Source organism: Phocoena sinus, chromosome 1 (assembly GCF_008692025.1).
Source record: "Phocoena sinus isolate mPhoSin1 chromosome 1, mPhoSin1.pri, whole genome shotgun sequence".
In the NCBI taxonomy this organism is placed as follows: Eukaryota; Metazoa; Chordata; class Mammalia; order Artiodactyla; family Phocoenidae; genus Phocoena; species Phocoena sinus.
The window spans coordinates 113,273,498-113,296,687 of NC_045763.1; the positions used below are offsets into that span (position 1 = coordinate 113,273,498).

The 23,190-nt window shown below is 42.4% G+C and overlaps 1 protein-coding gene across 7 annotated transcripts in view; it reads right to left on the reverse strand.

Annotated features, from left to right (window-relative positions):
- ADAR (adenosine deaminase RNA specific) overlaps positions 1-18,834 on the reverse strand; it is a 40,434-nt gene extending 21,600 nt beyond the window's left edge. For 4 of the 7 annotated variants that reach the window (XM_032626337.1, XM_032626327.1, XM_032626308.1 and 1 more), the window contains exon 1: positions 741-913. In XM_032626337.1, coding sequence (XP_032482228.1) covers positions 741-755 — 15 coding nt within the window. In that variant the 5' untranslated portion in view covers positions 756-913. Of the gene's footprint in view, positions 1-740; positions 932-18,719 lie in introns of those variants that run through there. The other 3 variants (XM_032626344.1, XM_032626355.1, XM_032626318.1) reach the window with 3 other exon arrangements.
- Between the last annotated feature and the right edge of the window lie 4,356 nt (positions 18,835-23,190).

Here is a 23,190-nt window from a genome sequence, read left to right on the forward strand (position 1 = left end):
CAGATCAAGATGTAGAACATTCCCATTTCCCAAAAACGTTTTCTCATGCACTTTGCAATCAATTCCTTTCCCCACACACAGCCCCTGTCAACCACTGATCTGTCTTCTGTCTCTCTAGCTTTGCTTTTTCCAGAATGTCATCTAAATGGATTCATACAGTATGCAGTCTTTTGAGTCCAGCTTCTTTTGCTTAGCATCATGAATCTGAAATTCGTCCATGTTGATGCATATAGCAATAGTTCCTGCCCTTTTTTGCCGACCAGTTTTCCATTATCTTGATATACCAGTTTTTGGAGATAATGAATAAAGCCACTATAAACTTTCTCCTACAGGTTAAGAAGGAGCAGAGACGCTAAAAGTAAAGCATGTTGTCCAAGTGGGGCTAAAGGAGGCGTGGGCAGCCGTGGGGTCCTAGCAGAAAAGCAGAGGGGAACTGTCTTGACCTGGTCTCAGGCCTTGTTCCTCAGAAGGGGGGAGGGGAGTGCAATTTCCCCACAAACCCTCTTCCACGCCTTGCTCAACACAATTAATTAGCAAGATACAAATTCCTAAATTCCTAGAACATAAATTTTGTTTGGCAAGAAAACACATACACACACACACTCTCACTCTCTCACACACACACACACACACAACGCACATATGTCATGCATGAACACAGGAGCGTAGGGAGGTATACGATGAGCCAGGGCGAGCAAGTTGCAGGTGGCCCGCTCTGGGCTCTGACCCCAGCGGCTTACCTGCCTCGGGTCCATGGCGCGCCCGAGGCATGTCCTGGGGTCCGCTCGCCGTGACCCTCCCCGAGGGGGGACCCTTCCCAACGCGGGTCGTCGGCCTCCAAGTCACAAGAGGCGCCTCTGGACTTACAACAAGCCCAGGCAGGCAGGGAGCAGGGTTGTGAAATGGCTCCGGTTCAATTTCACTTTCGTTTCTTCAGAAGGACCTCCCTCTTTGGAAAGTTTGGCAGAGGGGCGGGGCTTGGGCAAAGCTAGCGTGAGCCATCTGGTTTCACGCGGGTAACAAGTTTAATCCCTTCCTTGCATGAGAACTGGGCAAGATACTCTTTTTTAGGAAAACAGCTATAAAAACTGAGCTCTTTATTCCCCTCATGGCCTTCTCAGGAATACATGGGATAAAGCAAACGGAGAACAAAGCCACCCTGCGAAGCCTAGCGCTGGAGAAACAGCCTGAGGTTCTGTCCTCTTACTCCCAGGTCCACACTAACGTGACCTCGTGTCTCTAATGTGGCAGTGCGGGGTGCGGGGGGGGGAGGGGTGGCGAGCTCTTCAGATGACTGACGTCCTCACTGTGGACTTTACTCATACTCTAGCATATTAACTGACGCGACCACTTAACAGCCAGTATATAGTAGCAAGATAATGATACCAGCAACTGAACAGTAAATGATCTATATCATAAAACCATCCCACCTTTCAGCATCCACCATCCAGGCAAAGGTCAAATCCTTTACAGGCCTGATCTCTCTCTTTTTTTTTTTTTGGACGCGCCAGTGCGCCCTGCAGTGCAAGTGCGGAGTCAACCGCTGGACCGCCAGGGAAGACCCACCTTATCTCCTTAATCTTCACAACACCTCTGCCAGGTAGGCATTATTCCCAAATTACAGATGTGGAAATGGAGGCTCCACTGGGACCATGCTGCTGCTAAATCCAGGTCTGACTGTGGAAAGTCACTCTACACTTGCTCAGGTTACACCATGGCTTTCCAAAAGATAACTTTTGTTATCAATGGACTTCATGATCAGGCTTATATATCTGCTCTGTTTTGTCCAAGATGTCTAGGAAAAGATTCTGTAGATCAATTCTATTGCTCAACAGCTCCCCTCCTCCCTCATCTGTGAGAAATTTCTTTTTCTGTATTTAATTTCAATTTTATCCCCACTGTGTGAATGAAAAATATTGCCTGCCATATCAGTAAACAAAGGATGTTGCAGCCATCAAGCCATCATATTATAGCCACCACGACGGTGAGCCCTGAGGGAAACTCAGGATGAGAAAACACAGGATATATCTGTTTTTCTTTAATTAACAGTAATCTGTTGATGTTCCGACTACCTGGTCTTGGTTGCAAAAACTCCTATATATCCTGGCCTCCCTCCCTTGCCTCTTTAGAGCAGTCTCTCAGAGCTATCTGAGATGCTGTGTCCTGGGCTTAAGTCCTCAGTTTTGTCCACCAAATAAAACATGACTCTCAACTGTTAGGTTGTGCATTTTTTTCAGTCGACAACTGCTTATGAGATATACAAGGCAGTCCCTTAACAGCACTGTCTCCAGCTGATGCCCTTTCTCACTGTCCTCTCACTCCATTCACTCTAACTGTTAGCCCCCCTCCCCAACTTCTCATTTCTAGTGTGGCATGTACTTTCCCTCTCCATGCCTTTGCACATTCTATTCCTTTGCCTTGAATGTACTTCCTCCATTGCTTCTGGTGAAAGTCTTTCAAGATCTGCTTCAAATATTACCTCCTAGGGAAGTTTGCCCCACTCTGGGTGGGGGAGTGGGTGCAATTCGTGGTTCCTTATTTTGTGCTTCTCTCTTATTCAACACTTACCCCTACTAGAGCACTTTCACCATCCTCCAAAAATTCCTCATTCATTCATTTAACAGAGACTTTACTAAGCACCTAATGTGTGCCAGATACTGTGTAAAGCACTGAGGACATGACACAAATAAAAGTCCTGTCCCTTCAGCTAACAGTCAGCCTAGTGGAGAAGACTGATGCGTCAACGATTATCACAATGTTATGAACTACTTGTTTATGTATCTGCCTTTAGATCTGTAAAGTCTACTCCTTGGGTCAGGGAACATCCCCACATCCCCTGCATAGTGACCTTCAGAGTTATAGTTAGTTGATTGAATAACCGACTGCTCGGTAGAAAAAACAACGGGCAAAACAGTGACACGGGAATGTCACAAGAAGAAATTAAAAATATCAGCACACGTAAGAAACAGTGCTCAATCGCATCATGTTAGGGAAATGCACAGCAAACCCGCAGTGAGTTACTGTCCATCCATCAAACAGGCACATTAACCATCTGATCAGAGCAGGGGGGAAAGCAGAGCAGCTCCTAGTCACCACAGGAAACCTGGGAAAGGTGTGAACGTACACACCCTGCAATTCAGCAATTCCACTCCTAGACCAGGATACACATACAAGAAGTTGGTAGTTGCATTATTCATAATAGCTCCCAACCTGAAACAACCCAAATGTTCATCAAAAGGAAAATGGATAAATGGTGGCATTTGCCTATGATAGAATATTATACAGCGGCAAAAATGAAAGAACTATAACCACATGCAACAAAGTGGCTAATTATCTAAACATGACACTGAGTGAAAGAAGCCATATACATAGTTCCACTTACATAAAGTCCCAAACCAGGCAAAATAACTATAGTATACGCTGCATAAAAGACAGGATGGTGGTTATCTCTAGGGAGGGAGGAGGGGTTTTGCCTGGGAAGGAATACTCTGGGTGCTGGTGATGTTCTAGTTCTTGACTTGGCCACACATATGGCTCTCCAATAATTCATTAAGTTATACACTGACGCTTTATGTACCTTTCTGTAGGTATGTGCTGTACTTCACAATTTTAAAAGGTTGAAAACAACAGCAAACTCTCCCTGTACCAATTCCAGCTTACCTCCCCATGTTCTACTTTTCATTTAAGTATAATGAAATGAGTTACGTCTTACCTCTGCTTTCTTGCCTTCAAGCTAAACAATCCCAAAGCCTTTAACCCTTCTACAGGAATGATCCAGGGACTTCCCTGGTGGTCCAGTGGTTGAAAATCTGCCTTCCAATGCAGGGGATGCGGGGTCGATCCCTGGTCTGGGAACTAAGATCCCACATGCCGCAGGGCAACTAAGCCCGCGCGCCACAACTACTGAGCCTACGCGCTCTAGAGCCTGCACGCCACAACTAGAGAGAAGCCCGTGTGCCACAATGAAAGATCCCGAATGCCACAACCAAGACTGGACACAGCCAAATAAATAAATAAAAATTAGAAAAAAAAGAGAAGATCCAGAGAAGCAGTAATCACAGCTACTGTGCAGAGGAAGCTGCACCGCTGCTGCCTCCATGGCTTTGAATCGAACCTAGGATGCAGTGGTGAAGCAGGGAGGGGAAATATGTTTCCTAAACGGAGGTTCGGTTCATGCCTTGAAAGAACAACAACTGCTCTTGTCATTTAATCTCAGCAGCTTGAGTAACTGCAGACAGAGTTATTCATAAACATTACATCTCCTCCCCATCAGGGATTGTTTCAGCTCCCACAGGGTTGTGAGGTGGTGACATCAGTCTTTGTGCTGTTCTATTGTAGGGGCTTGAGGAGTTGGATGAAGCTCTTTTAAAAATTAACCAAAAGTAACAGGTTGATTGCAAAAAGTTTCAGAAAATACAGATGAGCAAACACTGTCAAAGTTACCCCTAAATCTCCATTGTTAATTCACTGGTGTCCACCCTGCTGTTTTCCCTGTGCATAAAGCCTCCATGGACACACAGGCGCAGCTCTCCTAACACTGGGGGCTCACCTCCCCAGGAGCCTGTGAGTGTCCTCTGCTCAGCTGTGAAGTAACCCCAAATGCAAGACCTCCTGTGAACATACTACCTAGGGCTACTTGCTAACAATCACCTAAATGATTAAGAGTTACCATCTAAAATTAGGTATTACAGAAAAAGCCCCCCATTCAGTGTTCTCAGAAATCTGGCTGCCACATAACACTGCCAAGCTCTGGCTCCATGTGTGCCTTCAGGGGCCTGGACTTCACCCATTATGGGGAAGGAGGCATTATCATTTGGGCTACTGGGTTGGTTTTAGTTTCCAGTCCCTGCTATTCTTGCTTTTAAACTATAAATATAACTGTTAGTCTTCTTTGTAATGATTAATTTGTCTTGCAGATATTCTGCTTAACCTTACTGTGTGCAGGGGTGCATATTTACAACAACGGTCTTTTTAGTCTGTAATTTCCTATAACCAGACTTTACTGCACATATGGGCTACATCCAATTGGATCATCTATCTCCCTACTGTAAAGCAGATGTCTGCAAACTCCTTCAATATTTGCTCATACAGCAGATACTGCAACAGAAATGTACTGACTGTGAATGTGTGCTACTGAACTTGCAACACATTATCAAAAAAGTAATGAATTACTGAGGTATTTTTAAGTACTAGGGCACTATTTTAGAATAGGATCTGTACAAAAATAAACTCATGTTCTTATCTTAACTCCTAGGAAATATATAACAAGCAATTCGTAGAGTTGCTAGGCATAAATTTATTGCCTTCCTTTTTTTGTTGTTGTTGTTTCTCTTTCAATATATCATTGGGGTTTTTATTCCACTAAACGGCTACTGCCACATGAACATAATTTTCACAATTTACAGGGTCTTCCTATAATAACCCGACTTGCTTTGATAACCTATAAGGCAGAATAGCGAAGTTGCCCAACTGACTGAGCAGTGCTCCACAGCTGTCTTTATGCTGATTTATATTCTATTGAGGTTAATGACTAGACTGGCTTCTGAAGTTACAAGAAAGCAAGAGATGCCCCAGGTACCCCCAGAAGAAACAGTGGTCTCCAGAAGTGGCTAAGTGCCTCTACCCAAAGTTATCCAGTAAATGAAAGAAGAAAATGGTATTTATCAACCATTTATAGGCACTGTGATAAGTATTACCATATTTTAAAGATATATTAGTAATAATGTCAAAACAATACTACTACTAATGGTGAACATGCCTGTGCTGAATATTTTACATGCAAGTTTAAACAGGGAATGTACGTTTAGTCTCATAACCACCCCACAAGATGACTCTACATAGCTTGTGGTCTCATGCAATAAGTCATGACACCCTGAAACCACCTCTTTCATGCTAGGATGGTCTGGCAGGCAGCACCTGACTGACGTCTAGTTTGGCTCTGGCCAGCAAAGAGGTTCAGCTGCTGGGCCACACTTGGGTTCCGCTGAGCCAGAGTCCAAAGGGGGGGACCTCCCTCTCACTCTTGCCTTCTCTTCCTTCTCACCCCTAGGACCTAGCCTGTGAGTGGCTGGGCTCAGTCCCAGCTTCCTGCAAGGGCAATGTCCCCATCTCCATGGCTTGTAGGAAGCAGACGGGACAAGTGCAGTCCTGTTCTAGGCAGGCCCGAGGGCAGCCTCTGCCCCCAAGTTCTGCAGTGTTTCCGGGGGAAGTGGGCCGATTTCAGGAACAGCCAATTGCAGAAAGCTGACTTGCCAAGTGGCCAATTCCCTGAATAACCGATTTACTAAACTACCAATATGCTGACTTCACCTTTTCTTTAAGCTCTCTAGTCTCAATTGACCAGTTTTTATCCTTCCTTCACAACAGTATTAGAGGAAATGTACTCTGCCCGTCTCCCTGAAGCTGAAGAGCTGGAGATTGAGGAGGAGACCGGGGGACAGTGGGAGGTGGCAAGGTTGAGGGGCTTTTGTGGAACTAAATTTCAGCATATTGATTTTCTGAGAATTGACCTAGAGCTATTTCCAGGTGACCAAAATCTTCTTCCCAAAGGGAATGAATAAAGCTCTGCTATTCCTAACATATGACTTTAAAAACATTTCCTTCAGCATCGACAAGTTCAGAAAAATTTCCATCTACGCACACAGAGGAGAAGGTGCGTGAAGACAGTGAAGACGTAGCAGAGAGAGATTTGAAGACACTGGCCTCGAAGGCTGGAGTGATAAGGCCACAAGTCAAGCAATGCAGGCAGCCACCAAAAGCTGGCAGGGGCAAGGACCGATTCTCCCGGAGAGGCTCTGGAGGGAGCACAGCCCTGCAACACCTCGACTTCCTCCCAGTGAACTGACTTCAGATTTCTAGCCTCCACAACTGTGAGAGAATAAATTTCTATCATTTTAAGCCACCAAATCTGTGGTAATTTGTTATTGCAGCTGTAGGAAACTAATACACCATCCTCGAAAGGCTGTGCACATCAGGGAGCTCCGGGTACAGGACTAGCACAGACCTTGCTGTGCAGCCAGGGATTTCTGCATTTGGGGCAATCAAGGAAAAAGGCAGCAACTGACCAGCAGACCAGCTGGCACAGACGATGTGCACAGCCACAATTTCCACTTTTTTGTTAAACCAAACAGTACAGCCTTCTCATTACTGTCCAGCAGAACTAGAGCTTTTTGTTTTATTTGAAGAAAAGGATATTTCTGTAATATAATAAGACTACCTATCATAAACTGACAGCCAATATCATATTTAAAATGGAATAGTTAGGCATTCCCACTAAAATAAGAAATAAAATAAGGAGGGCCATCATTACTACTGTTATCTCCTCAATTCTGAGATGTACTTCAATCTTTTCTGATATTGGGATGTGAATTACATGCATTTACATTGTATATCGGTATATTTTGACTAGTAGCCCCTAAAAGCTATTATTAAATTGATAGCATATTCTTATGCTCAGTGGTCTTAGAATCAGAGATATGGTATTTAACATTATTTTGAAGATCCCAGCATATTCTATAACACAAAACAGAAATAAGAGAAAACTATTAAAAAAGGAAAGAAAAACATTATTTGCAGATGATAATATCATAACCCTTGTTGATCCAAGAAGATTAAATGAAAACTCTTGGACCACCATCAGTTAAGTAATATGGCTGGATATAAGAGAAATATACAAAACACAACCCTTCCTTTTATGAAAAATACTATATTCTTAACAGCAAATAAAACATTAAAAAAGAAAAGGGAAACATCTGGGAATAATCCTAAGAAATGTGAAGAGCCTACATGTGGAAAAGTACAAAACTCTGTTGAGGAATACCTGTCTTAAGTAGAAGGATACACCAGCTCCAAATGTGATAGCGGAATAGTTTATGAATGCCAATTAGTGCCAAATTAAATAACAGTTTATTGCAAATTCTAATGAGGTTAGGGGCAGTAAGGAGTGGATACCTGACAAAATGATTAAAGTTCAAGTGCAAGAACAAACAGGCAAGAATAGCCAAAATATTTTTTAAAAGAGGACAGCCATACTGATTAAATCAAAGCAGTACTGGTATAATACAGGAATGGAGCTACAGCCTAATAGAGCAGAACCACTTTTCCCCCAATAGACCCAAGTGTGTGTACAGATCCAGTGCATGATAGGAGCCAAAAGCAGCAGTGAGGGGAAGAAGGATTAGTCTATAGACGGAACTTGGCTAATTGATAGGCTTTTTGGAAAGAAAGATCTATTCAGAGTCTTGCCTTATATTAATAAACCAAAATAAATTACAAATGGATTAAAGGATTATTTGTGAAGTATTTTAAATAAAAACACTAAAAACCAAAGTCTTTGTGTATGACTTGACCTGTTTCACAGCAATGGAAGACATCACAAAGGAGAAGACTGACATCTGTTCACTGCAGATATATTTTTGTACTTCAAAATAGTGACGTGAAAAAAAAAATAAATAAAAAAAAAAATAAATAAATAAATAAAAATAGTGACGTGATGTTTGAAAATGTTCACAGAAAAAAGTTTTTAAAAAGAGACATTAATAAAAAAATTAAAATGGACAGGGAATCACAGTTACAACACACCACACACAGGACAGAGTTAATATGTATATGTGTATATATAAAGCCCACATACCTAGATAAGACAGCATGTACATATGGAGTGCTCATATGAGCCAGCACTGTAGTTTATCTTTTATTTATTTATTTATTTTTTGTTTGTTTATTTATTTATTTTTGGCTGTGTTGGGTCTCCGTTTCCGTGCAAGGGCTTTCCCCAGTTGCGGCAAGCGGGGGCCACTGTTCATCGCAGTGCGCGGGCCTCTCACTGTCGCGGCCTCTCCCGCTGTGGAGCACAGGCTCCGGACGCACAGGCTCAGCGGCCATGGCTCACGGGTCCAGCCGCTCCGCAGCATGTGGGATCTTCCCGGACCGGGGCACGAACCCGCATCCCCTGCATCGGCAGGCGGACTCTCAACCACTGCGCCACCAGGGAAGCCCTATTTTTTATTTATTTATTTTTCTGGTTGCACCGGCTCACGGGCTCCTTAGTTGAGGCATGTGAACTCTTAGTTGCGGCATGCATGTGGGATCTAGTTCCCTGACCAGGGATCAAACCCAGGCCCTCTGCATTGGGAGCATGGAGTCTTAGCCACTGGACCACCAGGGAAGTCCCTGTACTTTATCTTTTAATTTTCAAAACCACCTTATGAGAGAGGTACACTGTTGCTGTCCCCATGTTACAGCATGAAAGGCTGAGGTAGACCAAAGTTGTTCGAGATAACACAGCCAGTAACAGGCTGAGCCAGGATTCAGACTCAGGCATTTTGGCTCCAGAGCAGGTGTTCTTGGCCATTACACTGCCCCCACTAACTCTGCAGTAGATAAAAAGTCAATTCCCAAAAAAGGAAGTGCAAATGCCTGTCAAATGCTTGGGGAAATATTCAGTTACACTTGTAATACATTTTGCGTTTTCATTCATAAAATTAGCAATTTAAAAAAAATGACCCAGTGCCAGGTGGGGAGATTCCATGGCTACCTTCACAATATAATCTTGGACTCTAGGAATCCCCTCTGATCCCCTCCAAAATGTTCTCAAAGATGGTTAGGTCACCATCACCTCCCTTCTTTAACCCTTTATTGGCTACATGTTACTCTTGGGATAAAGGCCCAAGTCCATAACAAGGTCAGCTGTGCACTCCCACTCTCTAGCCAAGCCCATCCTCCCATACTTCACAAAAGGCACCTTCCATCCTGTTTGCCCAATAGCCACAGAGCACTCTTGCAGCCTCAAAAGAGCCAAGTCATAGACCGTTTTCTCCTCCAGTCCTGTCCCTATGCCAGACGGCATATAGAGTTTATAGTATCCGTAACACTAGGAAGCTTCCTTCATAATCCTTATCAGTAGCTGTAGTTACACAATTGCATGATCTTTGTCTGTCTGTCCTGAGCAGTACTAGCCTTGTACCCCCCATGACCCAGCACAGTGCTTTGGCTATAAAAGGTATTCAACATATCTGTCAAAGGAATATACATTAATGATTGAATGAAAGAAAGAGGGAGAAAAGTAAAAAAATAAGGAAAGGAGGAGAAATAGGCATTCTACCCTATGACAGTAAGACTAAGATGCTTTCTTTTACAAAGCAATTGGACAATGTGCGTCAGAAGTCTTAAATGTTAATAACCTCATTTAATAATCAACAATCATTATTAATATGTAATCATATTGCTACATAATTATTAATAAGTGTAATTAATGGTCCAATCATAAAAATCTACCTTGAGGAAGATAATTTGAAATCTAGTACAGAAATTTAAGCTCCCTACAGAACTGTTTACAATAGCAAAAAATTGAAAATAGATTTAATGTCCAAAACCAGAGACACAGTCAAGTAGATTCTGGTACAGTAGTAAATTATACAATACATAAAAGTGACATTTACAAAGAGTTAATGCCATGGAAGATGTTTAGTTCATAATAAGTGGAAAGACATAAAATTTAAATAGAGAACAATTTCGGCTTTGAAAAACAATATGCCCAGGTGGCAGACAGTGCTGAGTGCCTACCCTAGAAGTCTGCCTTCCCTTCTGAGAGAACCCTGATTCTGCCCACATTCATCTGAGAAGGCCAGGCTCCCTCCCCAGACCCAGAGGGAGGACTGTGATTAGTCTAATCTAACTTGGTTTTGGCAATTCCATTCCTCTTGCCAGTGATACATGTGATACAACTCTGGCCAACAAAACACAAAGGAAGCCTGTCAGGGGCTTTCTGTCACAAAGGTTCCTTGATATGAATAAATGATGCCCTGAGGATGGCAGAGTAGAGGGCTGGGACAACTCTGAGTCGCTGAATCAATCTACCCTGGAACTGCCCTATCTGTGGGCTAACCAACACAACACTGCACAAAAGACACCAAAATGTTAATGATGATATCTGAGAAGTAGGGTTACCAGGGATATTCATTTTAATAGTTTCTTCAATTTTCAAGTCTTCTATAATAAAGCATCTATCACACTCAAAATAAAGGGGAAAAGTTAATAAGAAAAAGATAACTATGTATTGCATGAACCTTGCCCTTAAGAAGCTCAGTCTAATAATGGAAATAGCCATGTAAATAAATGATTAAGATATGCTGTGATAAAACCACAATGAGACGCCACTTCATAGCTATTAGAATGGCTAAAATAAAACTAAAAAAACCCCTCATAATATCTAATGGTGAGGATATGGAGCAAGTAGAACTCTCACACACTCTCATGGTGGGAATGTAAAACGGTACAACCACTTGTTTGGCAATTTCTTCTAAGGCTAAATATGTAAACACCCTATGTATGACTCAGCCGCTATACTTCTGGGTACTTGCCCAAGGAAAATGAAAAGAGATGGCTACAAAAAGACTTATACAAGAATGTTTATGGAACCAGGGGTAGGGAGAAGGGGAAAGGGGGAGTTGTTTAATGGGTGCAGAGTTTCAGATTTGCAAAATGAAAAAGTTCTGGAGATCTGAACTTTTCACCATGTGAATATACATACTACTACTGAACTGTACACTTAAAAATGGTTAATTTTATGTGTTTTTCACCACAATTAAAAAAAAGAAAAAAAGAATGTTCCTAGAGCTTTATTCCTGATAACCGCAAACTGGAAACAACCCCAAAGCACATCAACTGATAAATGAATAAATGACTAATGTATATACATACAGTGGATACTGACACATGCAACATGGCTGAAGCTCACTAAAAGAAGCCACACATAAAGTACATATTATATAGTTCTATTGATATGATGTTTTAGAACAGGCAAAACTGATCTATGGTGATAGACATCAGAAGAGTGGTGGCCTTTGGGGACAGTGGTGACTAGAAAGGTGCACGAGGGAACTTTCTGGGGTGATGGAAATCCTTTATTTTCTTGATTTGGATGGTGATTAAATGGGTATATGTATTTGTCAAAATTTACTGAATGGTATTCAATGAATACCATAGCATATTCATTAAATATTTTTACTGTATATAATTACATCTCAAAGAGAGACTTAGGGAAATGGTGAGACAGGTGAACGGGAAGAGGCTAAATTCATCATCTTGGCTATACACCTAGATGTTGCTAACAGAATAAAAGTGCTTCTTTAAACCAGATCAACAGCAACAGATAAACATCTCATGTAGCAATTTATTGAAACGCTTAAGAACATTAAAATGATGAGAATTATACATACATTCGAACTTAGTTTTGTGGAGCAAGCTTTGATATTCTGCTAAATTTAAAAAAGGAAAAATAAATGATACATACACACTAATGTAAGTATCTTTAAAACAAAACACAGGACTTCCCTGGTGGCACAGTGGTTAAGAATCTGTCTGCCAATGCAGGGGACACAGATTCAAGCCCTGGTCCGGGAAGATCCCACATGCCACGGAGCAACTAAGCCCGTGCGCTACAACTACTGAGACTGCACTCTAGAGCTCACAAGCTACAACTACTGAGCCCGCGTGCCACAACTACTGAAGTCTGCGCGCCTAGAGACCATGCTCCGCAACAAGAGAAGCCACCGCAATAAGAAGCCCGCACACCGCAATGAAAAGTAAACCCACTCGCCACAATTAGAGAAAGCCCGTGTGCAGCAACGAAGACCCAACACAGCCAAAAATAAATATATAAATAAATTTACAAAAAACAAAACATAGACCTTTATCTAAGTAAAACTGCTTTTATGGGCTTCCCTAGTGGCGCAGTGGTTGAGAGTCGGCCTGCCGATGCAGAGAACACGGGTTCGTGCCCCGGTCCGGGAAGATCCCACATGCCGCGGGGTGGCTGGGCTCGTGAGCCATGGCCGCTGAGCCTGTGCGTCCAGAGCCTGTGCTCCGCAACGGGAGAGGCCACAACAGTGAGAGGCCCGCGTACCGCAAAAAAAAAAAAAAAAAAAAAAAAAAAAAAACAACGACTGCTTTTATTTAAAATATTGTACAATATTTTCATCAAATATCTTGTTTAAATCTGAAATAAAACAGAATATTAGCTTTTCGAAGTCATATGTCAAAAAGCAAACCTTTAGAACACAAAATGAAGAAAAAATATTTTTAAGCTTACAAGCAGAGGAAGAAATCAAAAAGGACAAAATCTGTCTGCAGAAGAATGAAAAACAGGTTTTGTATGTTTAATGATAAAGCCAAAATTAGATGGCAAACAACCAACTGGAAGAATATTTACAGCAAATAAGAGTTTTTTGTTTGTTTTTTACAATGAGCATATACTCATATGTTTTAAGAGTATTTGCATACTCTAAAAAATATTTGATTCAAACTTAATCATAACAAAAAATGCAAATTAAAATGAGACACCATTTTTCAATCTAGCTAAGATTTTCCTCTTTCCGTTAAAATACCCAGTCCTGGAGAAGGCAGGGTGAGACAGAGGCACAGCGAATGGTCAGGCATTGCTGTATAAACTCATATTCACTTTTTAGGAAGCAAATGAGGACTAAGCACTACAAGAAGGTATCGCAGCTGGGTAGAAGTGGGGGCCCAGATGTTTGGGGGTGAGTGTGGGGTTAAACAATAGCCCTTTCACCTCAAGCCTCTAATTGTATGAGAACTACTTTTTGTGTGTTAAAACAAGAAACAAAAGGGTATCCTCCCTTTGCTATTTTTGTTGGGGGGGTGGGTGTGGCATGGGTGGGTTAAAATAAGATAAGATAAGGCACAACAGTACCCAGGAAGATGGATGCGGATTTGGGCCCTCCCTGGGAGAGGGCAGAAGACCAACACCCAAGCAGCCCCTGTCCTGAAGGACAGACTGCACTCTGGGCTGCAAGTGCCCCATCCGGCTATGCCACTCACCCTGAGGCAGGGTGCTCTCCCTGGGGAGTAGTGGTAGGTGCAGCAGAAGCACACTGAAGACAGCTATGGAAAAGGAAAGGTGCAGATCAGCATGTAGAACATGGCTGCATCTGGGTGAAAATCAAAGAATGACAACAAGATGGAGTGTATTTTATTTAATAGCTTTGACTATAAAAGCCTAAGAAAAGGTAAGGGAGGAGACACACACCAAGCTATTAGTAGTAGCTCTACCTCTGGAGGGGGAGATGAGCTGGATGGAGAGGGGTCTCATTTCTTTCATAATTTTCTAGTTTGGATTTTTTTAAGCCTCTTTTGAGTGTTTCTGTATTTAAAAAGAAAAAAAAGTTTTAAAGTTCACAACCTTGATCCCCAAACTCCAGTCAAAGAATAAGTTGTTAAGGGACTTAAAACCATGCCTGGCACATTGTAAGTGCTCAAGGGAATGTTTTAAAGATAAATACTCCGGGACTTCCCTTGTGCGCAATTGTTCAGAATCTGCCCACCAATGCAGGGGACACGGGTTCGAGCCCTGGTCCGGGAAGATTCCCACATGCCGTGGAGCAACTAAGTCCACCAGCCACAACTACTGAAGCCTGTGTGCTCTAGGACCCGCGTGCTGCAACTACTGAAGCCCGCACTCCTAGAGGCCATGCTCCTCAAAGGGAGAGGCCACCGCAATGAGAAGCCCGCGCACCACAACTAGAGAGAGCCCGTGTGCAGCAATGAGGACCCAGCACAGCCAAAAATAAATAAAATTAGAAAAAAAAAAAAAGAGATAAATACTCTAAGGAAAAAAAAAGACTCAAACTACAAAAAAAAAAAAAAAAAAAGCCTTACTATACAATCTATCATAGTTCAGAAGAGTTTGAGGGGGGTGAAATATCTCACAGGGTGGAATTTCCAGGTGGCTGCTCCTTGGGGCCTAACCCTTCACCTCTGTAGGTTCAGACGCACATGGGGAGAGAGATTCTGCCTTTCTGGGATGGCACCCATAGTACTTGCATTTACAGACATTTACAGTGAGAACTGTATCTATCATGCAGATTGAATCCTCATCAACACCATGGCAGCATTTTCTCCCTGTGGGCAGATTTTCATTCATTCATTTAATAAACATTTATTAAGCACATACTATGTGCCAGGCACAGTCTAGGCCCTAGAGATACAGCAGTAAACAAAATAAAAATTCCTTTCCTCATTATTTTCATTAAGCTGATGTTTTAGTGAGAAGACAGGCAATGAACAAATATACAGTGTCAACTGGTTGTAAGTGCTAAGAATAAAAATAATGCAGCTAAGAAGGAGGTAAGGAATACAAAGCAAAGAGCACCTCTGTCTTCAAGGGGCTCTCAGTCTAGTGGAGAACTGGCTAGAAAATAGACAGTTATCAAACAGAAATCAAATCCACAGTAGGGTTGTGCTCAGGGGATGTGACTTCCTCGTTGATGGAGGTCAAGGAAGGCTTCTGAGAAGAGAAGCATGACCTGAATCCAAAAGGAAGTCAGTCAGACAAAACAGTGTGTGTGTGTGTGTGTGTGTGTACACACGTGCACGCACAAACAGCAGATGCAAAGGAGCGGAAGGGATGAAAAGAACATGATCAATGCCACAACAAAATAACAACGTGTGATGGACAAACAAAACCATGTGGATCCATTCCAGTTGGAAGGCTCTGGAAAGGCCACAAAGAAGGGGGATATAAGTACACATGTCAGCACATATGTCTATGTATACACACACACTTACAGTAATCATCTGTTGTTTTCACCTGCCTAGTACCTCTGCACTTCCTCATCCCATGTGGTTATGGAAGGAAATGTTACTCCTTCATCTCAAAAGTGGGCCCGTGACACAGATCTGTCTAAACGTGGCATCCCTAGCTCCTTGTCCACATGATTAGTTTACAATGCTAGAAGAGAGCTGCAAGATCATAGGCTTGGGGCTGCCAAGAGTCACCTTTTTCACTATGTACGGAGAAAACAGCAGGAAAGAATGAGGGCAATAAACAAAAAGAAGCAGAGAAAGGCAGGGCGAAGAGAGTCCTCATGACATCATTTCAGCCTCATGATCCAGCCATGCCTGAAGCTCACATTTGGACCTCCTAGTTAAATGATCAACACTTTTTTGCTTATGTTAGTTTACATTAGGTTTCTGCCATTTGCAACTAGATTAATATACCCCCTTCTGGGGAAAGAACTTCACTCTGTGTGTGGTGGTGGTGGGGTACAGAGGGAAAGGGATGATAAATTATGTTAAAGGGTCTCTCCCATTAAGTTTGATAAACATGATGAAATAGGTGGCTTCAAGGCATCTGGGAGGGTATAGAAGCAGCAATGAAAGCTCCTTGGGTGGAGGAACTGAGAGTTTACTTGTCACAATCTATATGGATGGGTTATATAAACCTTTCTGCATTCCTAATAATTCACCAGACAGCCCTAAGTCATCTTCAGACTGAGAACCAACACAGAATGACTGATCAAAAACACCAAGAATATCATCTGTTTAAAACCCGTTTACCATTACCACATTAATGCACATCCGTCACAGATCTTTCTCAAATGCTTAATTTTGTGACAAACTTAGTATTTTGAACTCTTTATCCCTGATACCAAACCATCATCCAGTGTTCTCCAGGAAACTTAACTCAAGCAGCTGTATCCACTATGGTCCAAGTCTAACAGATGTGATAGCAAAATAAACTGCTGTATCTCAAGAAATCACTACAGAAGCCCAAAAGGGGCTCAGACCCTGTTGTTCACACAAACGCAAATCAGTTGGTCACAGATAATAATACCAGTCTTGGTCTGAAACACAGCTTCAAATCTTTAAATCCATGAATCAGAAAGATGCTCATATTACACTGTGTAACAGTATAAAAATAGCTAGCTTAAAGGAAACTGTGTGTGTTAGCAATGGGTCTCCTTCTGGCAGATGTAACAATACCTCAAGAGTTTTTCTTCTTTCCACAGACATTTACCAAATACCTACTGTTTGCCCATTATCCCAGCACTGTGCGCCCATGAGCCTTTCCTTTTTCTCTGGGTGAAAAGGCTAAATCTTGCTTCGCATCTGGACAATGCTGGGTAAAATGTAAAGTAAAAGGTAATTTGTCACTGGACAATTTGAGATGTTATTCTTACAGCAAATACCGGCCCTCTAAACTCTGCTTATGCCTCCCTTCCCCCACTACACCTCACACTGCCAGGATTCTAGTCACTGAGAAATAACAATACCCAAACCCTACATAGTCTGAGGGCCTGGGCTCAAGTTTCAGCTCTGCCATTAAATAGTGTCAGGAACTTGGCTAAGCTCACCTTCTGCTCTGTAAAATGGGGATAATACTTATTATAGCACTGGGCTGCTGGAGGGATTAAAGAAATTAGTGTATGTTGAGAGCTCAGTACAGGGTCACACACATAGCATGTGCTCAATAAAGAGAAGCTACAATTAAGAGAGTAAAGTGAGGCTTTTTCCAGTTCTAAAATGTTACGGTCTACTGTAGAGAGATTATGGGTTTTGAGTCTCTCCCGCCACCGCAAGTCTGCTTTATCATATCTGGCAGAATAGCAAGCACACAGAATAGCAAAACATTCCCCTGCTTTTCAAGCAGCTGTACCAATGGGAAACCTTCAGCAAGGGAGCAAGTTCAAGTCATGGGTGCTGGGCCCTTACTAATAATAGCTAGACACTTCAAATTCTGACAACAACCCTGCAAGGTAGATATAATTATCCTCATTTTGTAGATAAGACCAAGTAGGAGTAGAAAGGTTAAATAACTCACTCACTGTCACACAGCTGGCAAACGCAGACCAGACTCCCAAAAGTCATGCCCCCTTTCCACTCTGTTCCCTGCCTCCCATATAGCAAGCACACCCAGCTGTCTGTGAAATAATGAAATAACGGGAAAGATATCTCAAAATCTCTGCAACGATGGGAACGGGCCTTCTTTAGTTAAGAAACTGGCATCATCACTCGCATTTGCTCGACAATTTGTTGCTCCGACGTTCTCGGCTCCCAGTGACCTGTTCTAGCAATCCGGCCTCCCTCTCCAACAGCAGTCACTGCGTAGGCCTCTGTGTGCAAATCTTCTCCCTTAGCAGCTTAGGCTCTGTTCCCTCCCCAACCGCAGGCTGGGACTCCCCGACACTGCTTTTAAAATTCAATGACAGGTGCATATGCCTCTTTGAAAGGCAAGTTTCCCAAACTCTGACACCAACACGGCACACCTGAGGCAGGCTTACCCTCTAGCGGGACCCAAGAATCAAGCCAAGCAGATGAAGGAAGGGGAGGTGACGCAACTAGGCCTCCTGCACCAAGGCCAGACCGAGGCAGAACGCAGTGGCCGTGACCCCGCAGTGGGCTCTCCACCGCGGACGCCCACGCCTTCCCTGTATAAGGCACGCCAAGGGCTGCGGATATTATCCCGGGGATGAGGCGCGGGCCTATGCAGTCAGGGGAGAAGGCGCAGGAAGACGCGGACCTGAACGAGTCCCAGGCGCCTAGCTCTCCAGTCACTCTCCCCCAGGGGAGGGAGTTGGCGAGAGGGAGACAAGGGCCTTTGGTACCCAGCTGTTCGGTTCCGGCTGGCACGAGCGCCAGAGCATCCGTGCGCAGCCTCTGCCGCCCACACCCGCGCACACCCGGGAGCACAAACACCCGCACACAAGCACTTGGCCCCGGGCGCCCGCCTCCCCGCAAGGCTGCTGAGCCCCGCTGCTGCCCCCGACCCCCGCCTCCCCACCTGGCCCTGCGGCCACACTCAGAGCCCACCCGGGCGCCCCTGCACTCCCCCTTCCAGTAGCGCCGGACACTGGAGCGGCGGCGCGAGCCGGGCGTTCAGGCCACAGAAGGTGATAGCGGGGAAAGGAAAAGCCTCTTACCGGGTCTTGTAATTCTCCGGGACACAGCGCGACACCAGAGACCGCCAGTGGCGCCGGGACCCTTCCCCGCCCTCCCCCACCACGTAGCCCTCTCTACCTTCAGTCGGGAATCAATGGCCCGGTCGCGGATTGGTGACATCATTGGCGCGCCGGGCGTGGGAGGGAGCACCACGTGATTCCTGCCTCTTTTGTTTGCGTCCTAGTTAAGCTAGGATTTTGTTGCTGCCTTCCTTGGGTTTTTACTGATCTGTTAATGGCGTTGTCGTAGGCACGGTGGGGAGTAGGTACTTGGGTTTGGGATGTTACGTTTTTGCTCATGGCCTTGATTAAACTCCTCAGTCGTTTATAACGTAGTTGGGCCGGAAGGCCTGAGACGGTATGTGGGTACTATCTTTTTTTTTTTTTTTAAATGGATATCAAGTACACAGAATTACTTAGTAATACACTATAATCGGTATTCCTTGTGTGGCACGTTCAAATTAAATATTTTTTAAATGTTATAATGAACATCACCCTTAACTCCCCATTTTGCCACCCCAACCAAGAACTAAAATATTATCAATGATTTTAATGTACTTATAAGTGGTCGCCATCCTTTACCTCTGCCTTCCCCTCAGAAGTAACCTCCATCCTGACTTGTGTTTACACAACTTTTATATTGCTTTAATTTCTTTTCACAGTTGTATACATTATTAAATACTATTTTTTATTAGTTTTTTTGTGTGTGTGTGTTTGAACTTTCATCTAATGTTCTGGACTTTTATTTTAACAAACACGTTCCTAAGTTACTTAGTCCATTCAGGCTGCTATAACAAATAACAGATTTTTAAACAGAAATTTATTTCTCACAGTTCTAGAGGCTGGAAGTCAGGGTGCCAGCATGTTATGGCAAGGTCCCTTTTCCTATTGGCAGAGTTCTCCTTGTATGGCAGAAGGAGTTAGGGATCTCTGTGTGGTCTCTTTTATAAGAACTCCAATCCCATTCATGAGGGCTCTACCCTCATGACTTAAGCCCCTCCCAAAAGCCCCACCTCCTAATACCATCCATTGGGCCTTAGGATTTCAACATATGAATTTGGGGGAGAACAAAAATGTTGACCATAGCACTAAGATTCATTCTTCTTGTTGAGTGAAGTTGCATTTCATTCATTTTCACTGCTATATAACAAATCATTTTGTGAATGTACCATTATTTATCCATTCTCTGGCTGCTGAATATTTATGCAATTTCCAGTTGTTGGTGTTTTTTTGTTTTGCTTTTTCCAACTGTGCTGCTATGAGCATTGCCTTTTGGTTCCTCTATACAAACTTTTCTCTTGGGTGTATTTACCTAGGAGTGGAATTGATGGGTTTTGGGTATGTCAGTGCTCAACTCTGTGTGATAGTGCCAAATCTTTATTCAAAGTGGTTATACCAGTTTACAATCCTAGCAGTTACTAGCATCCACATGTTCTCTAATACTTGAGACTTCTTGATTTTTGCCAGTGAAATGGGAGTTAAATGGTGTCTCATCCTGGCTTTATTGGCATATCCCTGAAGTTAAGCATCTCTTACATATTTTATCTGTAGTTCTTTTTCTACGAAATGTCAGTGTAGGGCATTCAGGTGTTTCAAGGCAGATCAAGGAAAAAGGCATGACTGTGAGGTAGCAGTAGCACAGGCAAGCTTTATTTGGACAAGTTTTGACAGGTTTGCAGGCAGGGGAAGTCCCGCACAGAACCTGATAATTCAGAGACTACTTAGGGGCAGGGAGGGGAGGCATCTGGAAGGAGAGGACAAGGAAATTCCCAGAGGAGAGGGAACCTACATGTTTCTGTGATGTGCTCAGCTGCCTAACAGAGAGCCTCTGGGTCAGAAAACTCCAAAGGGCAGCAGCAGCTTGGGGTCTATAACCACAGGGTTTATCTTATCTATGACTAGCAGATGTTGGGTGCACTTTGGTGAAGTATGTATAGCAGGCAGGCGGCTCTAAATGGCTAAAAATCTGCTTATTTGGGCTATGCTTAAAACAACTAGATATGTAAAAATTTGACTTTAGTGCAGGCAGGCTTTTGAGCTAATTGGTCCTAGCCTGCTGTGAAGAAATAAACAACTTGGGGGGCTATATACAGAGCCCAACATTGGCTCACTTTTTTTCCGGTACGCGGGCCCCTCACTGTTGTGGCCTCTCCCGCTGCGGAGCACAGGCTCCGGACGTGCAGGCTCAGCGGCCATGGCTCACGGGCCCAGCCGCTCCGCGGCATGTGGGATCTTCCCAGACTGGGGCGCGAACCCATGTCCCCTCCATCGGCAGGTGGACTCTCAACCACTGCGCCACCAGGGAAGCCCTTCACTTTTTTTTTGGATACATAGATGTACTTAACTTTGAACTTATAAATACTTATACTGTTTTTTCCTACCCTAATATATATTAACTTACTGTTACTTCTAAAAATATGTAGTTTTGCTTTTGACATTTTAATCCTTATTCTTTCTGGAATTTACTTTTGTTTATGGTGTGAGGTAGGGAATCCAATTTTACTTTTTACGTACAACTGAGATTTTTTTCCAGCTTTCTTTGTTGACCAGCCCCACCTTTCTCAACTGATCTGTCATGCCAGCTTTGTCATGTGTCTGTGTCAACATCCCATTTATGTATATGGGTCTGTTTCTGAGCTGTCTATTCGGTTCCACTGGACAATTTATCTTGGTGCCAACACCACTCTACTTAATTACCAAAGTTTTATAAAAAGTCTTGATTATTTAGTAAGGCAAATTTTCCTTATTTTTCTTCTTTATGTTTTGTCTTGGCTATTCTTAGTCCTTTGTTTTTCCATACATATTTTAGAACAAGCTTCTCAAGTTGCACACACACACACACACACACCTGTTGGGATTTTAACTGGCATTGTGTTGAATATGTAGATCAATCTGGAGAGAATTGACATCTTTATGATTTTGAGTCTTCCAATTCATGAGCAAGGAATAGATATCTTTTTATTAGGTCTTCATTAATGTCTTTTATTTTATGTGTCCAGATCTTGCACATCTTTTGTTGGGTTTATTCATAGATACATTGTTTTTGTTGCTATTGTAAATGATATCCTATAAAAATTATGCTTTGTAATTGTTTGTTGCTAGCATAGAAATAAATTGGACTTTTGTATATTGATATTGTGTCCAGTCACTTTGCTGGAAACAATAATTTGTCTTTGATGCTAATAATTTTTCTATTATTCTTTCTAATAATTTTTCTATTGATTCTTCCAATAATTCATTTCTAGATTCTTTTGGCTTTTTCTATGTAAACAATTATTATCTGAAATCTATGTCCATTTTGCCTCCTATCCAGCCCTTACTGCCTTTTATTCCTATTAAAGTATTACACTGGTTAGGACTTCCAGTACAATGTTAATAGAAATGGTGCTATTTTCTTGACATTCTTACTTGGGCACTCTTGACATGATCCTGATTTTTGAAAAGGAAATTTAGAATTATTTTTGTAGAATATTTTTGGTAAATAAATTTAGAGTAATATTTTGAAGGCTTTTTGTAAATCCCCTTTGTCAGATTAAAGAAGGTTCCTTCTTAACCGTTTTTTAGACTGAAGTATAGTTAATTTACAATATTGTGTTAGTTTCACATGTACAGCAAAGTGATTCAGTTATATGTATATATATTATATATATATTCAGATTCTTTTCCATTATAGGTTATTACAAGATATTGAATATAGTTCCCTGTGCTATACAGTAGGTCCTTGTTGTTTATTTATTTTATATATAGTAGGGTGTATATGTTAATCCAAAACTCCTAATTTATCCCTCCCCCAATTTGGTAACCATAAGTTTGTTTTCTATGTCTGTGGGTCTATGTCTGTTTTGTAAATAAGTTCATTTGTATCATTTTTCTAGATTCCACATATAAGGGATATCATATGATATTTGTCTTTCACTGTCTGACTTGACTTAGTCTGATAATCTCTAGGTCCATCCATGTTGCTGCAAATGGCATTATTTCTTTCTTTTTTGTGGCTTCTTTATCCATTTATCTGTTGATGTACAGACAGTTGCTCAAATATTTGCTCTCCTTCTTGTAAGAGAACTACACATTTCCACCTATTGCCATGTTATTTGAACTGCCCCTTTTGGGAATATGCATATCCACCCAGCTGACAATGGGTTTGGTCACAATGACTTCACATCTGACCGGAATCTTTAAAAAATATTCTGTGTGTTTCCAGTAGCTCTCTTGCTCATTTCCCTCTTCAATGAGAATGGCATGTCCTCCACTGGGAATCTCAGAATGCAGAAGATATGTGGCATACACAGCAAGCAAAAAATAAACACTGAGATTTGGGATTTTGTTAGTTACCACAGCATATTATAGTGAAAACTGACTGATAAATTATTTGTCTGTGTCTTCTCTTCTTTTTTTCTTAGATAAATCATTGCAGAGGTTTGTTTATTTTGTTGGTCTTTTCAAAGAACCA